This window comes from Accipiter gentilis, chromosome 4, assembly GCF_929443795.1.
Source record: "Accipiter gentilis chromosome 4, bAccGen1.1, whole genome shotgun sequence".
Taxonomy (NCBI): domain Eukaryota; kingdom Metazoa; phylum Chordata; class Aves; order Accipitriformes; family Accipitridae; genus Astur; species Astur gentilis.
Window position 1 is genome coordinate 19056434 of NC_064883.1, and position 16261 is coordinate 19072694.

At 37.5% G+C, this 16261-nt stretch overlaps 1 protein-coding gene across 1 annotated transcript in view; it reads left to right on the top strand.

The window, feature by feature from the left end:
• The window catches only part of ICA1 (islet cell autoantigen 1), a 74039-nt gene that overhangs the window by 4045 nt on the left and 53733 nt on the right, over positions 1–16261 (top strand). Inside the window, 4 exon segments of the mRNA XM_049799059.1 lie at positions 9297–9327; positions 11080–11117; positions 13715–13886; positions 15796–15868. Coding sequence (XP_049655016.1) covers positions 9297–9327; positions 11080–11117; positions 13715–13886; positions 15796–15868 — 314 coding nt within the window.

Below are 16261 nucleotides of genomic sequence, written 5' to 3' on the forward strand. Positions count from 1 at the left end.
AAAACCATATTTGTTCATATTTAATATAGTATACATGTGAAAAGAGTTTCATGACTTTTTTGCACATCCGCATAGGTTCTACAAAAGGAAGGTTTCCTAAGGTTAAGACTCTAGATTGATTATGGGTAAAACGTGTCAGAAAACACATCTTTATATTGTTTTTTTATAATCTGTGGACAGCAGGTGTTCCATATGGCATTTTCTTTAATAGTATTCGGCTACTAAGTTTAAAAATACTGGGTTTTAAACTAAGAGAACAAATGTGTATTACAAAACGATTTGATAGTCATTTCAGAGAAATAAAAAAGTCTGCATTTAGAATGAGATTAAACACTTGATTGCATATATCCCCAGCTTTGCTCATTTGCAGAGTAAGGTTAGACTTGCCACTCGACAACTTGCATTCAAATTATTCTTCCATAAAACACACATAATACTTACAACACCTACCTGGTTCTTTCCTAAAGACATTCGCTCAGCGTTCTTCACAAATATAAGTGGAACACTAGTAGTCAAGTAAAAGATGTTACGGAAGTGTAAACTGATACTATGTGCTGTTCTTGCATTATTTCACAAAAAGCAGCTGAAAAAAAACAGTATAATCTGAAAAAGGAATTTAAAATTAATTTTATGTGTGATTAAATATCTGTGTCTTTATGTAAATGAAGTTCTGCATGCAAGTTAACTTATCTAGAAAGGGCTATTGTTTGCTTGTCAATCTTCCAACTGTGAGTCTACCAGCATTTATTTGAAATATTTTGTTATGAGACTACATGTACTATGTCATGACTACATGTGCCATTCTTATCAGTGTTTTTGAGATAAACCACTGTTTTTAGGAATTTGTCATTCAACTGTTTTAAAAAAAAAAAAAAAACAAAAACAAACAAACAAAAAAACCCGAAAAAAACAACAAAACAAAAAAACACAATAAAACCCAGCTCCAAGTGTCGTTTCAATACATGTTATGGTCTAGAAAGAAGGAGATAACTTATGCCTGTAAGTTTGACTTGATAGTTGTTGGAATAATATGACACGTGTATAGTACAAAATAGACACAAAATTGTTTGAGTAGAGAGGAATACTAATGGCTGACTTGGTCCTTGCACTTTGTGGGAGCAAAAACAGGTTTTAAAAAACATGGTGACATGGTGCCAAACTTTCACTTTTTCATGTTGATTAAAACTTACCTGTAACCACTCGAGTACTGAAAACCGATGCAGTTCAGATGGATTGATACTCTTAGGTTCTAGGTATAAGTGAGCAATACATTTCCAATGTGCAAATTTGCTCTGTTTATCTGCTACTGTCTTCTATTAACTTGTACATATCAGAGTTGGGAATAAAAAAAGAAAGACCAAATGATAGCATAAGAAACAGGGCCCTGGATATCATCCTCTGTTTAGACTACACCAGTAAATTAAACAGAATACTTTCCTATGTTAATTGTGTATTCTGAAACATTAGAAGCATGATAATTGTTTTTTTTTGAATAAAGTTACTCCTAACAGTACTCTCTGCAGTAGCTATTGGTCATCTGCTCTGCATAGAGTATTAAGAGTCAGTGTAAATTTCCGTGGAAGACGGGTCATTATATACTTAATGTCAATAGTACTACTACTCGTGTTGTTGGATGTACGGTTCACAGATGGGTGCCTAGGTAGTGCTACAAAATGACAGAAAAAAGACCCAAAACATCCAGATTTCTTCATACCTTGTGCATGGTTTCTAATTGCGCGAGTCCTTAATCACACAATCTTAGTCATTTATGATTCCTGCTTTTTGTTCTCCACACAATTTGCTAACTTGAAAAAGAAGGGAAAGGGAGTGTTATATTGGCTCAAACTACCTTCTTGGAAAACAGACTTCAATTTCTCTGATACTTCTGGCCTTTTGAGTACCTGGTTAGGGTTTTTCTGCATGTCAAATTTTGGGGTTGGGGTTGTAGTTTTTTGTTTTGTTTTGTTTTTTATTCTCTGAAGGATCAAGACAAATGAGTAAATGGAATGAAATAAATGAACTTTTTGCTGGGGTGTCTCATAAACCTCAATAGGGAGGAGAAGGAATTGCAAGAAATTGTGTATAGAAACGTTAGTTCCAAAAGTGCTTGCAGTGAAAGAAAGAATTGGTTCCAGTGGGCTTACAAGATGTAGCTGCATCACAAGCACAATGTGTTACTCGGTATGCTGCTGAATCTTCTTTCCCCAGTAATTCAACAGACCACCATGAAATCCCAGTTCTAAGAGAAGTGGAGTAGAGATGTTCTCTTACTCTGTGATTTAGCCGTGTAGTTCAGGTGCTTCAGGCAGAAGTCATCATTTCCCTGTGCTCAGAGGACAGTGGTGAGGCTCTGGTTCAGGTGCTCAGAGTTGCTCTTTGGAGGTTCTATTAACTATCTGTACAGGGGCTTAGTATCGAGAGGCTTGTATGGAAATTTAGGCACTACAGTTAGATAATTGGGGTCAAACAGCATGAATTTATTTCACCCTCAGTGCCTCCCAGGTGTATGAATATAGCAGGAGTCCCTCTCTGTATAATAAATGCCGTTTTGCCCTGTGCTTCTTTTAAGAACATATGAAACTTCTTTCTATATGTCAGCCCCCGAAATAGGTTGAAAGTAATTCTGTTAATACAACTCCCTTATAAGACTGCAGTATTTCTTCTCCTGGCAAGTTGTGGATAATCTGTAAGATACATGCTTCCTAGGATAAGTAGCAAAGCTGTGGATCTGTCCAAGACAAAGGAATAGACAAAAAGTTGTAGTGGGTGGAAGGACTGCTAATGCAGTGCTTGCAGACCAAGTCTGCGAACTTTTTGAATTAATAAACAAGTGCATCAGTGAGTAGTCTAACAGAATGGAAATACTCCTGGATTTAAAGCTAAGCATGGATGATTCCGCAGGATTAGAACATCGATGATGAGTGTTAAGAGCTTTAGAGGAAAAATTAAATCTTGTCATTTGTCATATTGATATAACTTAAACTCTAGAGTCATTTTAGCTGAATTAGTGGCAGCTATTCATGTAGTTAAGAGTGGGAATACTTGTAAATCTGTGTATAATCTTGATGCTGAATGCCTATATAAACCCAAACTTCAGTTTTCACTTTTTTCCTGCACTGACAATATGAATAATTCAGATCAATAGGCTGCTCTATTGTCTTTTGCTTGGGAAAGGAAAAGTGAGATGCGATTTGAAGCTCCTGGTCAGTGTATTTGTAGGCAGACCAGAGAAGTTAAAACTGCCTTGCCTAATCTTTATCTTGTGGTGAGACTGCTTCTTGCTTTGGAGGCCCATCTACTTGATTCAGTTTGATCACAGCTTCCAGGGAGCAGAGGGAGAGACGTGGTCAGCCAAGAGCTGTTGGAGGCACAGATGGCACCGATTCACTCGCCTAAGTACATTTTCTTTCCTTCACAGTATTTTACATAAATGAAACTATCACTATGAACTTTTACAGCTAGAACTCCTTAAAATTCTTCTTATTTTTTATTACGTAATACCATGCTACTATTACTGTATTAAAAGGTTCTTGGAAGATTATTCATTTTAATAAAAGTCTTATATTAAGTAAATCAATTGCAATGTATGATTCTGCTGTATTTGAAGTTATAAGTTGCAGGGGTTTTAGGGTGCAGAGAGTCTGTTGGGTTTTGAAGAATTACAGAGAACATATCAGCTGCTTTGAAAGAACAGTGAACTGAGAGGACAGTGCTATGGGTGAAAGTGCAGACTCTTCTGTGTCTTTTTTGATGAACATATTACTTTCACATAAGGGTTGCTGAATTCTGCTCTGCCTCTTGGTTCCTTTTTGTTGTTTCTGGATGCATCTCAAAAGAATGTTGTTCAATCTACTGCCTTCCTATATAACTATGCTAGGTCATCTTTGGATGTCAAATTTGATCTGTAGATCAGCATTTTTGCAAGGATTTCAGATCATCTCTTGGTTTTGAGAAGTTGTGATTAGGCCAACAGTTTGGTTTAGATAGTGGAAAAGATTCCTCTTTGCTGTCTCTCGTTGTTCCCTGGTTTCTTCTATAAGATCCCTTAGCTAAGCTAAAAGCACAGTCAGAGCTGTGTAACCAATGCTCAGTTAAGGAGAAGTATTTGAATTAGGGGGAAAGATTTATTTAAAATTTTAAGTTGATTTTCTCATAACCTAGGAAAGCATTAAGATCTGAACTTCACCTTGCCACATGACTCTTCTTATATTTACTCTCACTGGAAAAGAAAAATTATCCAAGTGACACTGATATACAGAATTGTTTATTATCAATTTAGCTGTTGGAGAGAAGGCATTCCTACTGTCTTTTTTCTTATGAATAATCTTCAGATACTACTTGTATAAAGTTGTTCAGCTCTTGGGAAAATGGACAACTTATGCTGCAACAAAGTATAGTTTAATAAAGCTAAAAAAGAGAAGCAAGCATGTACAAATGTTCTATGAGCATGAGCTGGATGGTGAGCCCAGGGTATGCTGGGCTTCAAAACACCGTGAAAGCATTTTCCTGTTTGCACAAAAAAATGCAGATGATATATTCAAATGGTCTTGGAGAATATAGAGAATCAGAGGATTTACATAGGAATAGAAATGCCATTCGCTAATGAGAGTGTCTTCCATCAAGTTTCATTCCAGCATCATGGCTAATAAAATATCTCAGCAGGAAGATAGGGTGATGCGGTATGCCAGAAATTTTATGAAGTTCTGTGTGCATTACAGCTATTTTGGCTTCCCACGGAAATAGTTTGTGGGTAAATAGCTTACAACCCAGATAAACTCTGCCACAGATGCAGAGGTGCCATATTTGGCTGTTTGCAGGGCCATCTTGGTTCCAGCATGTTTTGTTAGCTCTGGCAGAGCACTGTGTGAATGCAGCTGTACCGCTTTTTAAGCCAGGCTGAGTCTAGAAACAGTTCAGCTGTATTTCACAGTGTCCAGACGGATAGGTGGTGCCAGTCCTTTCTGTTGTCAGTCTGCAAACAGGGACGTTTGTGGAACACAATGCTGAGGCTTCTTGGTGACCTGCTAGGGCAGAGGGTCTGCTAAAGATTTTCAAGGTTTCAGCAGGGCTTATGAACCCAGCTGGTTCTGTATGGGAATGGATGGTTCGGCACTATGGTCCCTTGTGTTCTGGGCAGACTTGTTATGAATGGGGCCAGGTCAGGTTTGATGCTGAAACTAAGGCAGCATCTGTCTGTCTCAAAATGCTGGGAAGCACTTGGAAAATTACTGGAGCCGTGTGTGGACAACTTCGGGAAGTCTCAGATCCAGCACTGTGCAGCAAAAAACATGGATTTGCATACAGTCAGCTGTAATGTAGCACTGCTTTCCCTAGCATGCTATAGAACACCTAAGTTTGCTCCCCTCAACCCCCGCCCGTATCTAGACTGTCCCTACCTTTTGTATGCCAAGATAAAGGCTGTCTGTCTAACTCTTTATCATCAAAGATAATGGAAACTTTCCAATACAAAAGCTTTCCAATGGGGTGGTGAATGCTGCTGGGTTGTGGTTTTGGTTTTTTTTAATCAGTGTCAGCATAATATTATTTATTGAAACTTTTCTTTTTTTAGTCTTATTACACTGGGAAGAAAAAAGAAAAAGAACTCCCTTATATCAACTCCTTGTGGCAAATTAAGCTTGGTTTTGTATATAAAACTGAATGATAAAATAGGTTAATTTTAAGTTTGCAGTTTTGGGGGAAGGTATTGGTGGACTGTAGTTAGTGTCATGTGCTTCCCTTGTAGTCAGCTTTGGCAAAGAGCAACTCTCTTGTTATTTCTGTTCAGTACATTTATGTCTTGTTCTTTGAAAGCATAACAGAGTTCAAAACCTAAAGTAGTCAAAGGTTATGTGCTCATTCCTTGGTCTCTCTCTGCAGCCTCAGGGCCAGCATTTCATGACTGTAGGGATTATTTGTTACATCGTTATGAAGTGTTCTTTAGTTCCTGGATACTTCCCTGGGCTGTTTCTAGTCCCCTTTTATTAGCATCTCTCACTTTTTGTGGCTAGACCTATACTTTGGGATTTCTTTAAAAAAAATCTCACTGCTTCAGCTATTCCAGATGCTTTTAATAATGTCCTTTGTTACAGCTGAACCAATATCTTAACCCTATTTGGTTCCTGGATTTGGAATAGACAGTAAGAACACATGTAGTTAGAGATTATAAAAATAAATAAATTACTGCCCTGTTAAATGACTGCAGGGGCAATTTACATTGTGCATGTAGCAATATCTGGAGAATGAAAACTGCTAATGTTAAAAGTTTGGGCTATGAATGAAAATAAACAATATGACTAAAAGCTGAAAATATTGTAGATAACTCTTAGAAAGAAAACATACTGTATTTGTGTGTGTGTGTGTGTGTGTGTGTAGCCACAGTGGTCATGGTACAATGTTAATTCTGCTGTCCATTTACACCATTCTTGTGGAGAGTCTTCTGTATTAAACCAATGGTAGCAGCAAACTTGCTGCTCTCCGATCTTGTCTTCTTTTACTGTTTTGTTGTACAAATTTTCACAGAATCAAATAGGTTGGAAGGGAGCTCTGGAAATTACATAGTCCAGCCTCCTGCTCAACCAGGCCCAGTTCAAGCAGGTTGCTCGGGGCCATGTCCAGCACTTGCCTCACTGGGCAGCTTGTTCCAGTACTTGACCATTCATGGTGAAAATTTTCCTGTCTATGTTAAGTTGGAATTTCACATGTTCCTGCTTGTGTCCATGGCCACTTGTCCTTCTGGTGTGCATCTCTGAGAAGAGTTTGACTCTTTGCTCTACATCTCTCATTAGGTAGTTGTAGACAGCAATAAGGCCTCCTGTTAGCCTGATGGTCTTATAGTTGAACAGATGTGTTACGGGATACAGACCCTGACTGGTGGACCCACTCCAGTATGCCAGTGTTTTTCTTGTATGGAGAGCCCAAAACTGGACACTGCTTCAGATGTGGTCCCACAAGAGGCTGTAAGGATTCTGTAGGACACCATGATAAAGGCATTGCCAAAATCAGCATACAGCATCCACTGCTTTCCCCTCATTCACCAGAGGCAGTCTTCTCATAGTAGAAGGCAGTTGGGTTAGTCAGGCGTGATTTGCCCTTAATAAATCCATGCTGGCTGTTCCCATTCACCTTTTTGTCTTTCATGTGGCTAAGAAGGGTTTCCAGGAGGGTTTTCTCCATGATCTTTCCAGGAACTGAGGGTGAAATTGGTGGGCCTGAAGTTTCCCTGTTCTTTGCTATGGTTTTTGAAGATGGAGATGGTGTTTGTCTTTCTCCAGTCATCAGCCATCTCTTTTGATCACCATAACCCCCAAGAGAACGGAGGGAACATCACTGCAATGACATAAGCCAGCTCCCTCAGCACTTCAAGATCCATCCCATCTGGTCTCATGGACTTGTGTATGTCTTAGGTACTTCTTAAATCAGTCTTTCTGTAATATGGGTAATGATACATATTTACATACCCACAGACCTTGACTATAGGCTCGGAGAACTAGAGAGCTGTAGGGCAGACCTTCCAGTGAAAACCAAGGCAAAAATGTACCTCTGCCTTTCTACTCCAGAACATGGTTTAGTGGGCATGGATGATGGTTGGACTTGATGATCTTGAAGGTCTTTTCCAACCTCAATGATTCTCTGATTCTATATTCTCTGTTATGATGTGGGTTGTGTCTTCCTTAGCCCACTTTTTGCTGCCACTGTTTTTACAGAGCACTTCTTGTTGCCCTTTGCGTCCCTTGCTAGGTTCAAACCCAGCATGGCTTTGTCTTTCCTAAGTCCATCCCTGCATACTCAGGCAATGCTTTTGCATTCTCCTGAGTAACCTGTCCCTGCCTCCATCTTCTACATGCATTAGTTTTGCATTTGAGTCCATTAAAATTAATCTTGCTGGCCTTCTGCCACAGGTGCTCAACTTTCTGCCCATAGAAATGGGCTGGTTTTGTGCTTTGAGGAAGTTTACCTCAAAGATCACACAGTTGTCCTGAGCTCCTTCTGAAAACCCAGATATGACCTATCTAGTAAAACTGGATGTTTCTTAAAAATAAAATCCTAACATTACAAGCTAAAATTTTATACATTTGCAGTAGAACTCAGATACAATTCCTGTACTAGCACATCCACTACATCCAGCTCAAGTAAATATTCCTTTATTATGTTCCTCTACCTTTGTTTCCAATACTAATATCTATGTTATATATACTGTTTCCATTTCAGTAGAGTTTAACTGTGGTGCTGAAACATGAAATATGAATGAGTTTACAGTGCTGCAAATATTACACAAGTGTATCTAACTTGAAACAAGGTCTGTGTGAATGGAAATAGTTTAGGGTACTGTTGAGATCAGTGGTACTCAAACCAAATGCAGATTTGTGGTCTAAATTAACAGCTAAAATAATGGCATAATAATAGTGAACATCCAGGTTTTCCAGAGTGTTCTCAGTCACAGAGAAAGGTGAAACTCAACTGGGTCTTCTGAGGCATAACTGGTTTCTTTATGAAAGTTCCTTGAACAACATCTGGAATGAATGGGATCCAGGAACATTCTTGATGGAAATTGTAGGTGAAATACTGCAAGCCTTATCAAAAGTCATCTGATTCTTTTTGAGCACAGTTCTGTTTTCTCAATGACAGTGCTCTACTAAGCTGTCTTTGTACAAACTGAATTCTCATTTCTTATTTTCATTCTCTTTCAAAAGCTAGCTCTGTACGGGAAATAAAATGGGCCCAGGGATTGAGCTTGAGCACTAGGCTGCTGCTTGTTCCTGCTGTTTAGTTGCTGCAGTCTCACTGGCATGGTTTTTATCTATACCACCTAGAACTCTCTGGGACCTTTCTCTCTCCTGGCATGTTTTGGGTGATACCACGTGCCAGGAGCCATTTCCAGCAGGCAGTGTAGGTAAGATTCCACTTCTGTTTCCTTCCACCCTAATCGGCCATACAACACTATCCCAGCAGGTCTTGTAGCCTCAAACACCTCAAATGCCATCATGTCACACAGCAGGACAGGGAACACATGCCCTCATTTTCATAGCATGAAAACACTGTCCTAGTAGCTGTGATATAGTCCTCACTTTGAACTAAAAAATCCCCACAAATAATATCTTAAGGGCATAGGGGTGCTATGTAGGACTCAGAGGAATATAACTGAGAAGATCTCAGAGTCAAAATACAAGGTCAGAAAGAGCAGGAAGAAAGAGCATGAGCTATGCTTGCAAATGAGAACTGTTTCACCATGACCCTGATATATTTTCCTTTTTTTTTTTTTTTTTTTTTTTTTTTTTTAATGGGACATTGGTTTCCAGGAGAGTCAGGTGGACGTGTACAGCGTGTAAGGTGAGTCCTTAGACCTGTTCCCCATGTTGGTCGTTTACACTTTGGCCCGTGTAATATGCATGCTATTCCATCTAGATTGTTCTCCGCTTCCTGCCAAACCAAGTGTGCTGCTGAATAACTGAGTCATGGATGTGTATACAAGCTAAATCCTGTGTTCTTATCTCACTCGCACACACCCACAGTTGACATAAGGAGGACCAGTATTAAAACAGTGAAGTCGAGTATAAAGGTGTTAGAAAACTGGAGTTAATGTTGCCTGTGCCTTATGGCTCTAGAAACTACAGCAAAGCTGTGACTGATGCTGTCCATTCTGTATATTGTCTGGCTTAATGGTGCTATAACGCAAACAACACTCTGAAACAGTTCTTTCTTCCTCTGTTGTTTAGCTGTTGGCCTTTATGTTTAAACTCTGCTCTGAAGACAGAGTTATGAATTTTCTCATGGTGTCTCCTGCAGTGCTTATGAGCACTTCACAAAAATTCCAATTCAGGCAAATTTCCTGCTCTGATATAATCTTGCAGCATCTCATGGAACTTTGCCAGGAAGTTTCACAGGTACTGAGAGCAGAGAGGTTAGAATTGGAAATCTGGGATTTGGCTCCATTCGGCTCCAAGTGGAAGTGCACGTGCTTCATAGTTGCAGGAAGTGCTCGAGTTGTTTGTATTCTGTTGTTTGGATTCGTGTAATCTGTTCCAGTCCCTTTGCCACTCCAGTGCTAACCATACTGTCTGCAAGCAGCACCATGCTCGGAGTGTCACGTGTCCCCATTGCAGCCCCTTTTCTCTCTTGCCCAGATTTAGTGCCAAAGTTCAGTTCCAGCATCATTACCTTCCTAGCTGCTTTTTCCATTACTGTCAACTTCACATCTTAGTGCAGCCTGTTGGTGCGTTCCTTCTGTGCCCAGCCTTACCAAAGGCCATTTCCCAGCAGCACCATCTGACCAGCTTCTTTTTGGTCTCGTCTACAATCATGCTGTAGTGCCTATGTTTGCATGCTGGCTGTATGGTGGAGAATAGGGTCCTCTGAAAGCAGCAGAGGAGAAGCCAGGTGCTTGTTGTTTATGAGGAGTGTCTGGCTTCACTTGTAAATTTGGCCTGGAAGGAGTGTGCTCAGTTACTGTTGGGAAGTGATGTTTGTTCCATCTGGTCAGCATAAAGTATAGTGGGAGAATTAAGTATCCAAGCTGGAGATATTAACTTATAAAATCTAAAGTCTAAATGCATACAGATCATATTCTATCCTCAGGAACTGTGGTGTCCCTCATAGCAAAAACATCTGGTGGTTAAATTTTGCATCTGTGGTTCAAGACATGATGTGACTAGTGTTTTTTAAAAAATAGATCAGTGGGACATGAGTGAAAAAGTAGCTGAACTTTGCTGTGGCTAAAACTCTGGGGGAAAAATCTTGACTGAGGAAGACGCCTAGCACAGACAATTTTGGCTTGCCTTGTCTAAAGTCAGTGAATTTATGCCAGATAGATTGGCTTTTGCCTGGAAAATTTTGCTAACATATAATAATTGGCAATATCAGTGACACCGCTTAAATGTGTTTGTTATGGATTTAAGCAAGAATTGTGTGTTGCATGAGAAAAGCATTTGGTCCATGGATTGAAAAGTTTTCTGTCATAACGTGATAAACCAGATGCTACAACATAGTAATTTTCTGTGTGAAAAGGTAGGGATTTTCTAGTGTCTAACTTGGAAAATTATGTTTTAAAGATGTTTGTATTAACTTGTAATTTCTTATTTTAAGTGTCTGAAGAAAACAAGAAACATGGAAGGTCATAAGTAGTAAGTACCTTGATCATTTTTTCTTATTCTAAAGAGATAATGGTGTTTGGTATGTTGATTTGTAACTGCCTCAGTCTATCACACATTATGTTCTGGCATCTAGTATTTATATAAAGTCACTGGTAGACATTCTTTTTAAAAAGAAAAAAAAAAAAAAAGAACAACTGCCAAGGAATGGAAAAACAAGTGAATTGGCTAGATAGAAAAATAGCGTGTTATCAACTTCTTGCTTAATGGAAAGAAGTGTATGAACTGTTGTATTTTAAGAGGCTTATCCAAGGTTGTTAACTTCAGAATAAAGTACATCCTTATTTTAGTTATATTTTCTGATTGTTTAACAAAGCCTAAATATGTCCATGATTACTTGACACAAAATCCATTTTAAAAGGTTTTGATGAGTGTCTACAAGTAAAAATTGTCCACTGAATATTTCAGTAATGTGATTATAAATCTTTTTTTATCTTAAGCATAAACAGGAGCCAGTAAATTCTCCAAATGAAATTAGAAGCTGAATTTGTGTGTAGTTGTAAAAGTTTATATTTCTCTTATTCCTTCAATTGGTTTATCAGTCTCTAATTCAGGAATTTGTATTAATCATAGCTTTTCTTTTTTTTTTTTTTTTTTTTGGTCATATTCATTTTTATTCCTTGTACCATGCCACCAGAATTTCTAGTAACCTCAAGTGAGGTAGATATCAAAGCTGGCTGACATCACATGAATTATGGTGTTTTCTTCGCTTGACCACTGAGCTGAGATATCAGTTATTTGCACAGCTGTAGCAGAAGTTAAAGCACACAACTAGCCAAACAGCTAGGGTCTTTATACTACCTTGTGAGTGGTTTGATTTTTTTTTATTTTATTTTTATTATTACTATTTTTAAAGTAGTACTGTTTTTATTAAAGGTTCATATTCTCAGATCAAGGATCTCCTTGTTTATTAGAGGTTGTAGATTTTGTATTTTAAAGGTGCAGCATATATCAGGTCAATATAGGCTTCACCTAACTTGATAGGCTGTCGTCAGAGTGTGTAATGGTTTGTTTGTGCAGAATTCCACATGAAATGTGGTATGTTTTGCATATGGTGTTTATTTTGTGCTGTAGCACCAAAAAGGCCTTTATTTTAATTTTAATGAAATTCATAAATTAAACTCTTGGAACTAATTTTTGGGTAGAAATAAATGGATAAATATCTTTTCTTTTAAAGTTTGGGGAAGAAGCCAAGAAGTGCTGTGTATAAGCGCATCGAATTTTGTCCTTGCTCACTTCCAGTTTAATTTCTTGCCATCTCTTTGGTGATTAAGGCACTGTCCTCTAACTCAGTGATTAAAAATAACTAAAGCAAATAACAAATCCCAAAATCCCTGTGAAACAAACTTCCTTTTCAGATTAAACTGTGTCACTAGTAACTATGTAGGGCAGATGTGCCACCCTTTTGGGGAACATTTGTAGCAATGGCTTGTTTCAGAATGGCCACAGTATTTCACAGCAAGCATCTCTCTCTCTCTCTCTCTCTCTCCCCCTCCCCCCCCCCCTCCATGACTTGATGTGTATGTTGGGTCTGAAGACCTCTTGGGGTAGCATCCCTGAGCTGTCTGTGTGTTGTGAACAGAGCTAGTAGGCAGTATCTCAGTAATGAACCAATGAACCACCTGCCACTCCACAGGTGGAGGGTATTTGTTTTCAAAATAAACTCAACCTCTTTAATTTTCCTGGAGTATTTAATATAGCAAGTTTTAGCAGCCATTTACTTCTAAAGATCTGGAAATTCACTGCAGCTTTTTATATGTGCACATAGGGGAAAAGGCATGTACTTTTGCAGAAATTAATGATGGAATAACACTTTCTGAAAGACATCAAGGATTTCACTGTAAGGCTATATTTTCTATTAAACCATCTTGGTATGGTTTAAATATTGTGGAATATGGAGTTTGTCTCTAGATTGCACTTTTTATTAGGTCTGCTACAGGAATGCAGAATCATCTGTCAGTAGAAAATAATCCTTGGAAAAAAAAGATTACCTTTTACACACCCACAGTTGCCATGTAGTCATTACATAAAGATGTGAGCTATCCATCTTTCACATAGCATGATCAAAAGAGATGAGTGTTCTTCTAATTCTTTATTATTCAATTGTAAAAAAGGGAGGGCAAGAAGTAGTCCAGTTCCATTCATAAAATGAACTTTGTGAAATCCTGACACTGCTGAATTTGCATGAAAATTGCTGCCTGCTTAAGCAACTGTGCTAGTTCACTTGAAACTCTCCTATTAGCTATATAAAAATAGAAATTTAATTCCATGGGTTATAAATCATTCGATAATGCATTGGGAAGAATTCTTTGCAGCTGATTATTTGGCAGTACTACGTGCTAAAGACATTCAAATTGAAAGCAGTGTATTATTTTCCAAAGTAGGATGGGAAATATAGTACTAATTGAATTGCTTTGTTATTAATGCATAATGAGGAAATACATGTTAGAATATGCGTGTCTGCATGCAAATGCAATATTATTGTTGGAAATGTATTAATCTAGCATGATAGACTTATTTTTTTTAAGCATCCTATTGGAGTTCTGTAATTCTGTTTCTTAATATTCTAGCAATTATCCGAGGGAATTTTACGACCAATATGCTCAAAGCCAAGAAAAATCTGTGGTCAATAAAATGCAACAGAAATACTGGAAAACAAAACAAACCCTTATAAAAGTTACAGGAAAAAAGGAAGATGAACATGTTGTGGCTTCAGATGCAGATCTGGATGCAAAACTAGAGGTTTGTAATGTTTACATAGTAGCTATTCTCTGTTAATTTTAAAAATGTTTGCATTTCCTTCAAGCCTCTAATATGTATATACATTTTTATCATTATTTTCTTGTAATATCTTTTCCGATTTTTGACAAAAGTACCTATGTAAATATGGGGAATAGAGTGGCATTTTGTAATACAAAAACCCATGACCCTCAAACTTGATTTGGAACCTAATGTCTCTCGTATTTGTTTTCAGGTTTGGGGGGCAGGTTTCTTCTTTTTGTTGGTGGGAGGAGCAGGAGATCATCCTTTGTGCTTATATCAGTCATTCTTACCCTTTGCTTATGTCAGTTTAAGGTTTATTTTTTTAATAGTATTCTATATTATATACAAATTACATTCTTTATACAGTTATAAAATATCACATATACCAGAAAAACATGCAATATACCAAGAAGTGCGCTCACTCTCTGGAGCTTTCGTTCAGATAAGTTGGTTCTGACATGACCAAAGAAGCTTCTTAAAGTCTGTAATGTGTAACCAAGAGAAGGAATCCTGCTGTGTGACAAATACAGTCCTACTGTCAATATCCTCAACCACACTGGAAAAAAAAATAATTAAGGATCTACAAATTGAAGAGCTTGAATGTCTGTGACAGAAAGCAAAAGATAGAGAATGGACTTCCAAAGTGTAATATTTTATCGGTGTTGTTTTGTTACATAAGGGTAGAGGTTTTGCCTTACTGGTTTTCTTGCAGTTTCTTATAAAATTGTTGACTTAGGATTCTTGGTTTATTTGCATTTTAGCTGAAATACACGAGGCTTTTTTACAACAAACAAATCTTTGTAGTTCTAGCTATAATAGTGATAAATTATAATGTGTTGATTTTAGCTATGGGGTCTTCATGATGGGTTATAAATCAAGAGTATTGATGTAAAACAAGCTGGAAGGATGGAACAATATTTTATAAATATATACCTGAGTTCCTACCATGCTTACTGTGTTCCAGATTGATCAGGAAGGATGCTTTGTTAGCTCAGGTAGGATTGGAAATAGGGAAACTTCTGTTTACCAGATAAAAAACTATAAGCATGTTTTCACTTGGACAACTTCTCAACTGCAAGTCATGCTCTCAGTTTAAAAGGCAAGACCCATGTAAATGTACAGAAAGTCAAGCAGATGCAAAGGTAGACAGTTACTGTGCCCACAGTCCATTTTGCTTATATTTGCGTAAAGCTTGATCCAGTGGAGTCTAGGTTTAAGTTACAGGTTGGAAGGTTTAGATGGACAGACAGAAAGAGTAATAACTTCTCTATTTCCTAGAAACAATCTCCAAACTTTTTCCTCTACTTTCTTTGGAAACTGCTGCTTTATAAATATGGTTAGAAAACTGGAGCTATGCCAGTAAAAAGTTCAGTTTAAATCATTAACTTTCTATGTTGGAAACCAATGCAAGTTTGTTCCACTAGACTTTGCAATATTAAAAATTCCGAGATATTGTCACACGTGATAAACATGATAGACATTTTGATAACTTTTTGCTGTACTGCGAGGTTTTTAGAAACAATGATTTGTACATATTCCTATATATCCAAAGATAACAACAAACAAACAAAAAACCCCACATGAGTAGTTTGGTTAACTACCAGCTGTTTAGAATCAATCTGTTTCCAAAATTATTTTTGTCTTTATTTTCCTTTAGTAAGTTATGATTGGTCTGTCTGTAGTTTCAGTGGGACAACTTTATTGAAAGAAAAGCACAATTGATAAGGAAAAATTACTTTCAAGCTGGAAAGTTTACTCATTGTTCAAGAAGAAAATAGTGTTCCCCAATAATTTCTACAAAAAATTAAACTCTTTCTCGCCGTTTAATTGTCAGTGTTTCTTGCACATGCTTACAATTTTTTTTGTGTGTATTTTGTTTCAATATTAGCTGTTCCATTCTATTCAGAGAACGTGTATGGAGTTGCTGAAAGCAATTGAACTGTATCAAAAAAGGATTTGTTGTAAGTATGATCAAATACAGTAGTTAAAATGATAAGGAGGTCTGCATTATGGAATCATCGAACAAGTTAAAAACTAAAAATGAAAATAAGGAGCTAGTAGTTTCATCCTATTTAAAAATAAAGATAACATTCCTTACAGACAGTTAAAGGCAGACTTGCTTATCTACTTGAAGATGTCCTAATTCTTACGTTTTATATTTGATATTATGCAGTGATAGGTAGCAATAATTGTAGGAGAAAGCTTGCTTTGTAAGATGGTTTTGGGGATTTTTTTTCCCATCGCTTGCTTGACTTGTTTAAATTTGGAAGTGTCTTGTCCTAGAAATCCTAACTCTGTTCAGAACAGTTTTAAATTTTTTTTAATCATGATTGACTATGAAGTGTATTAGGCTT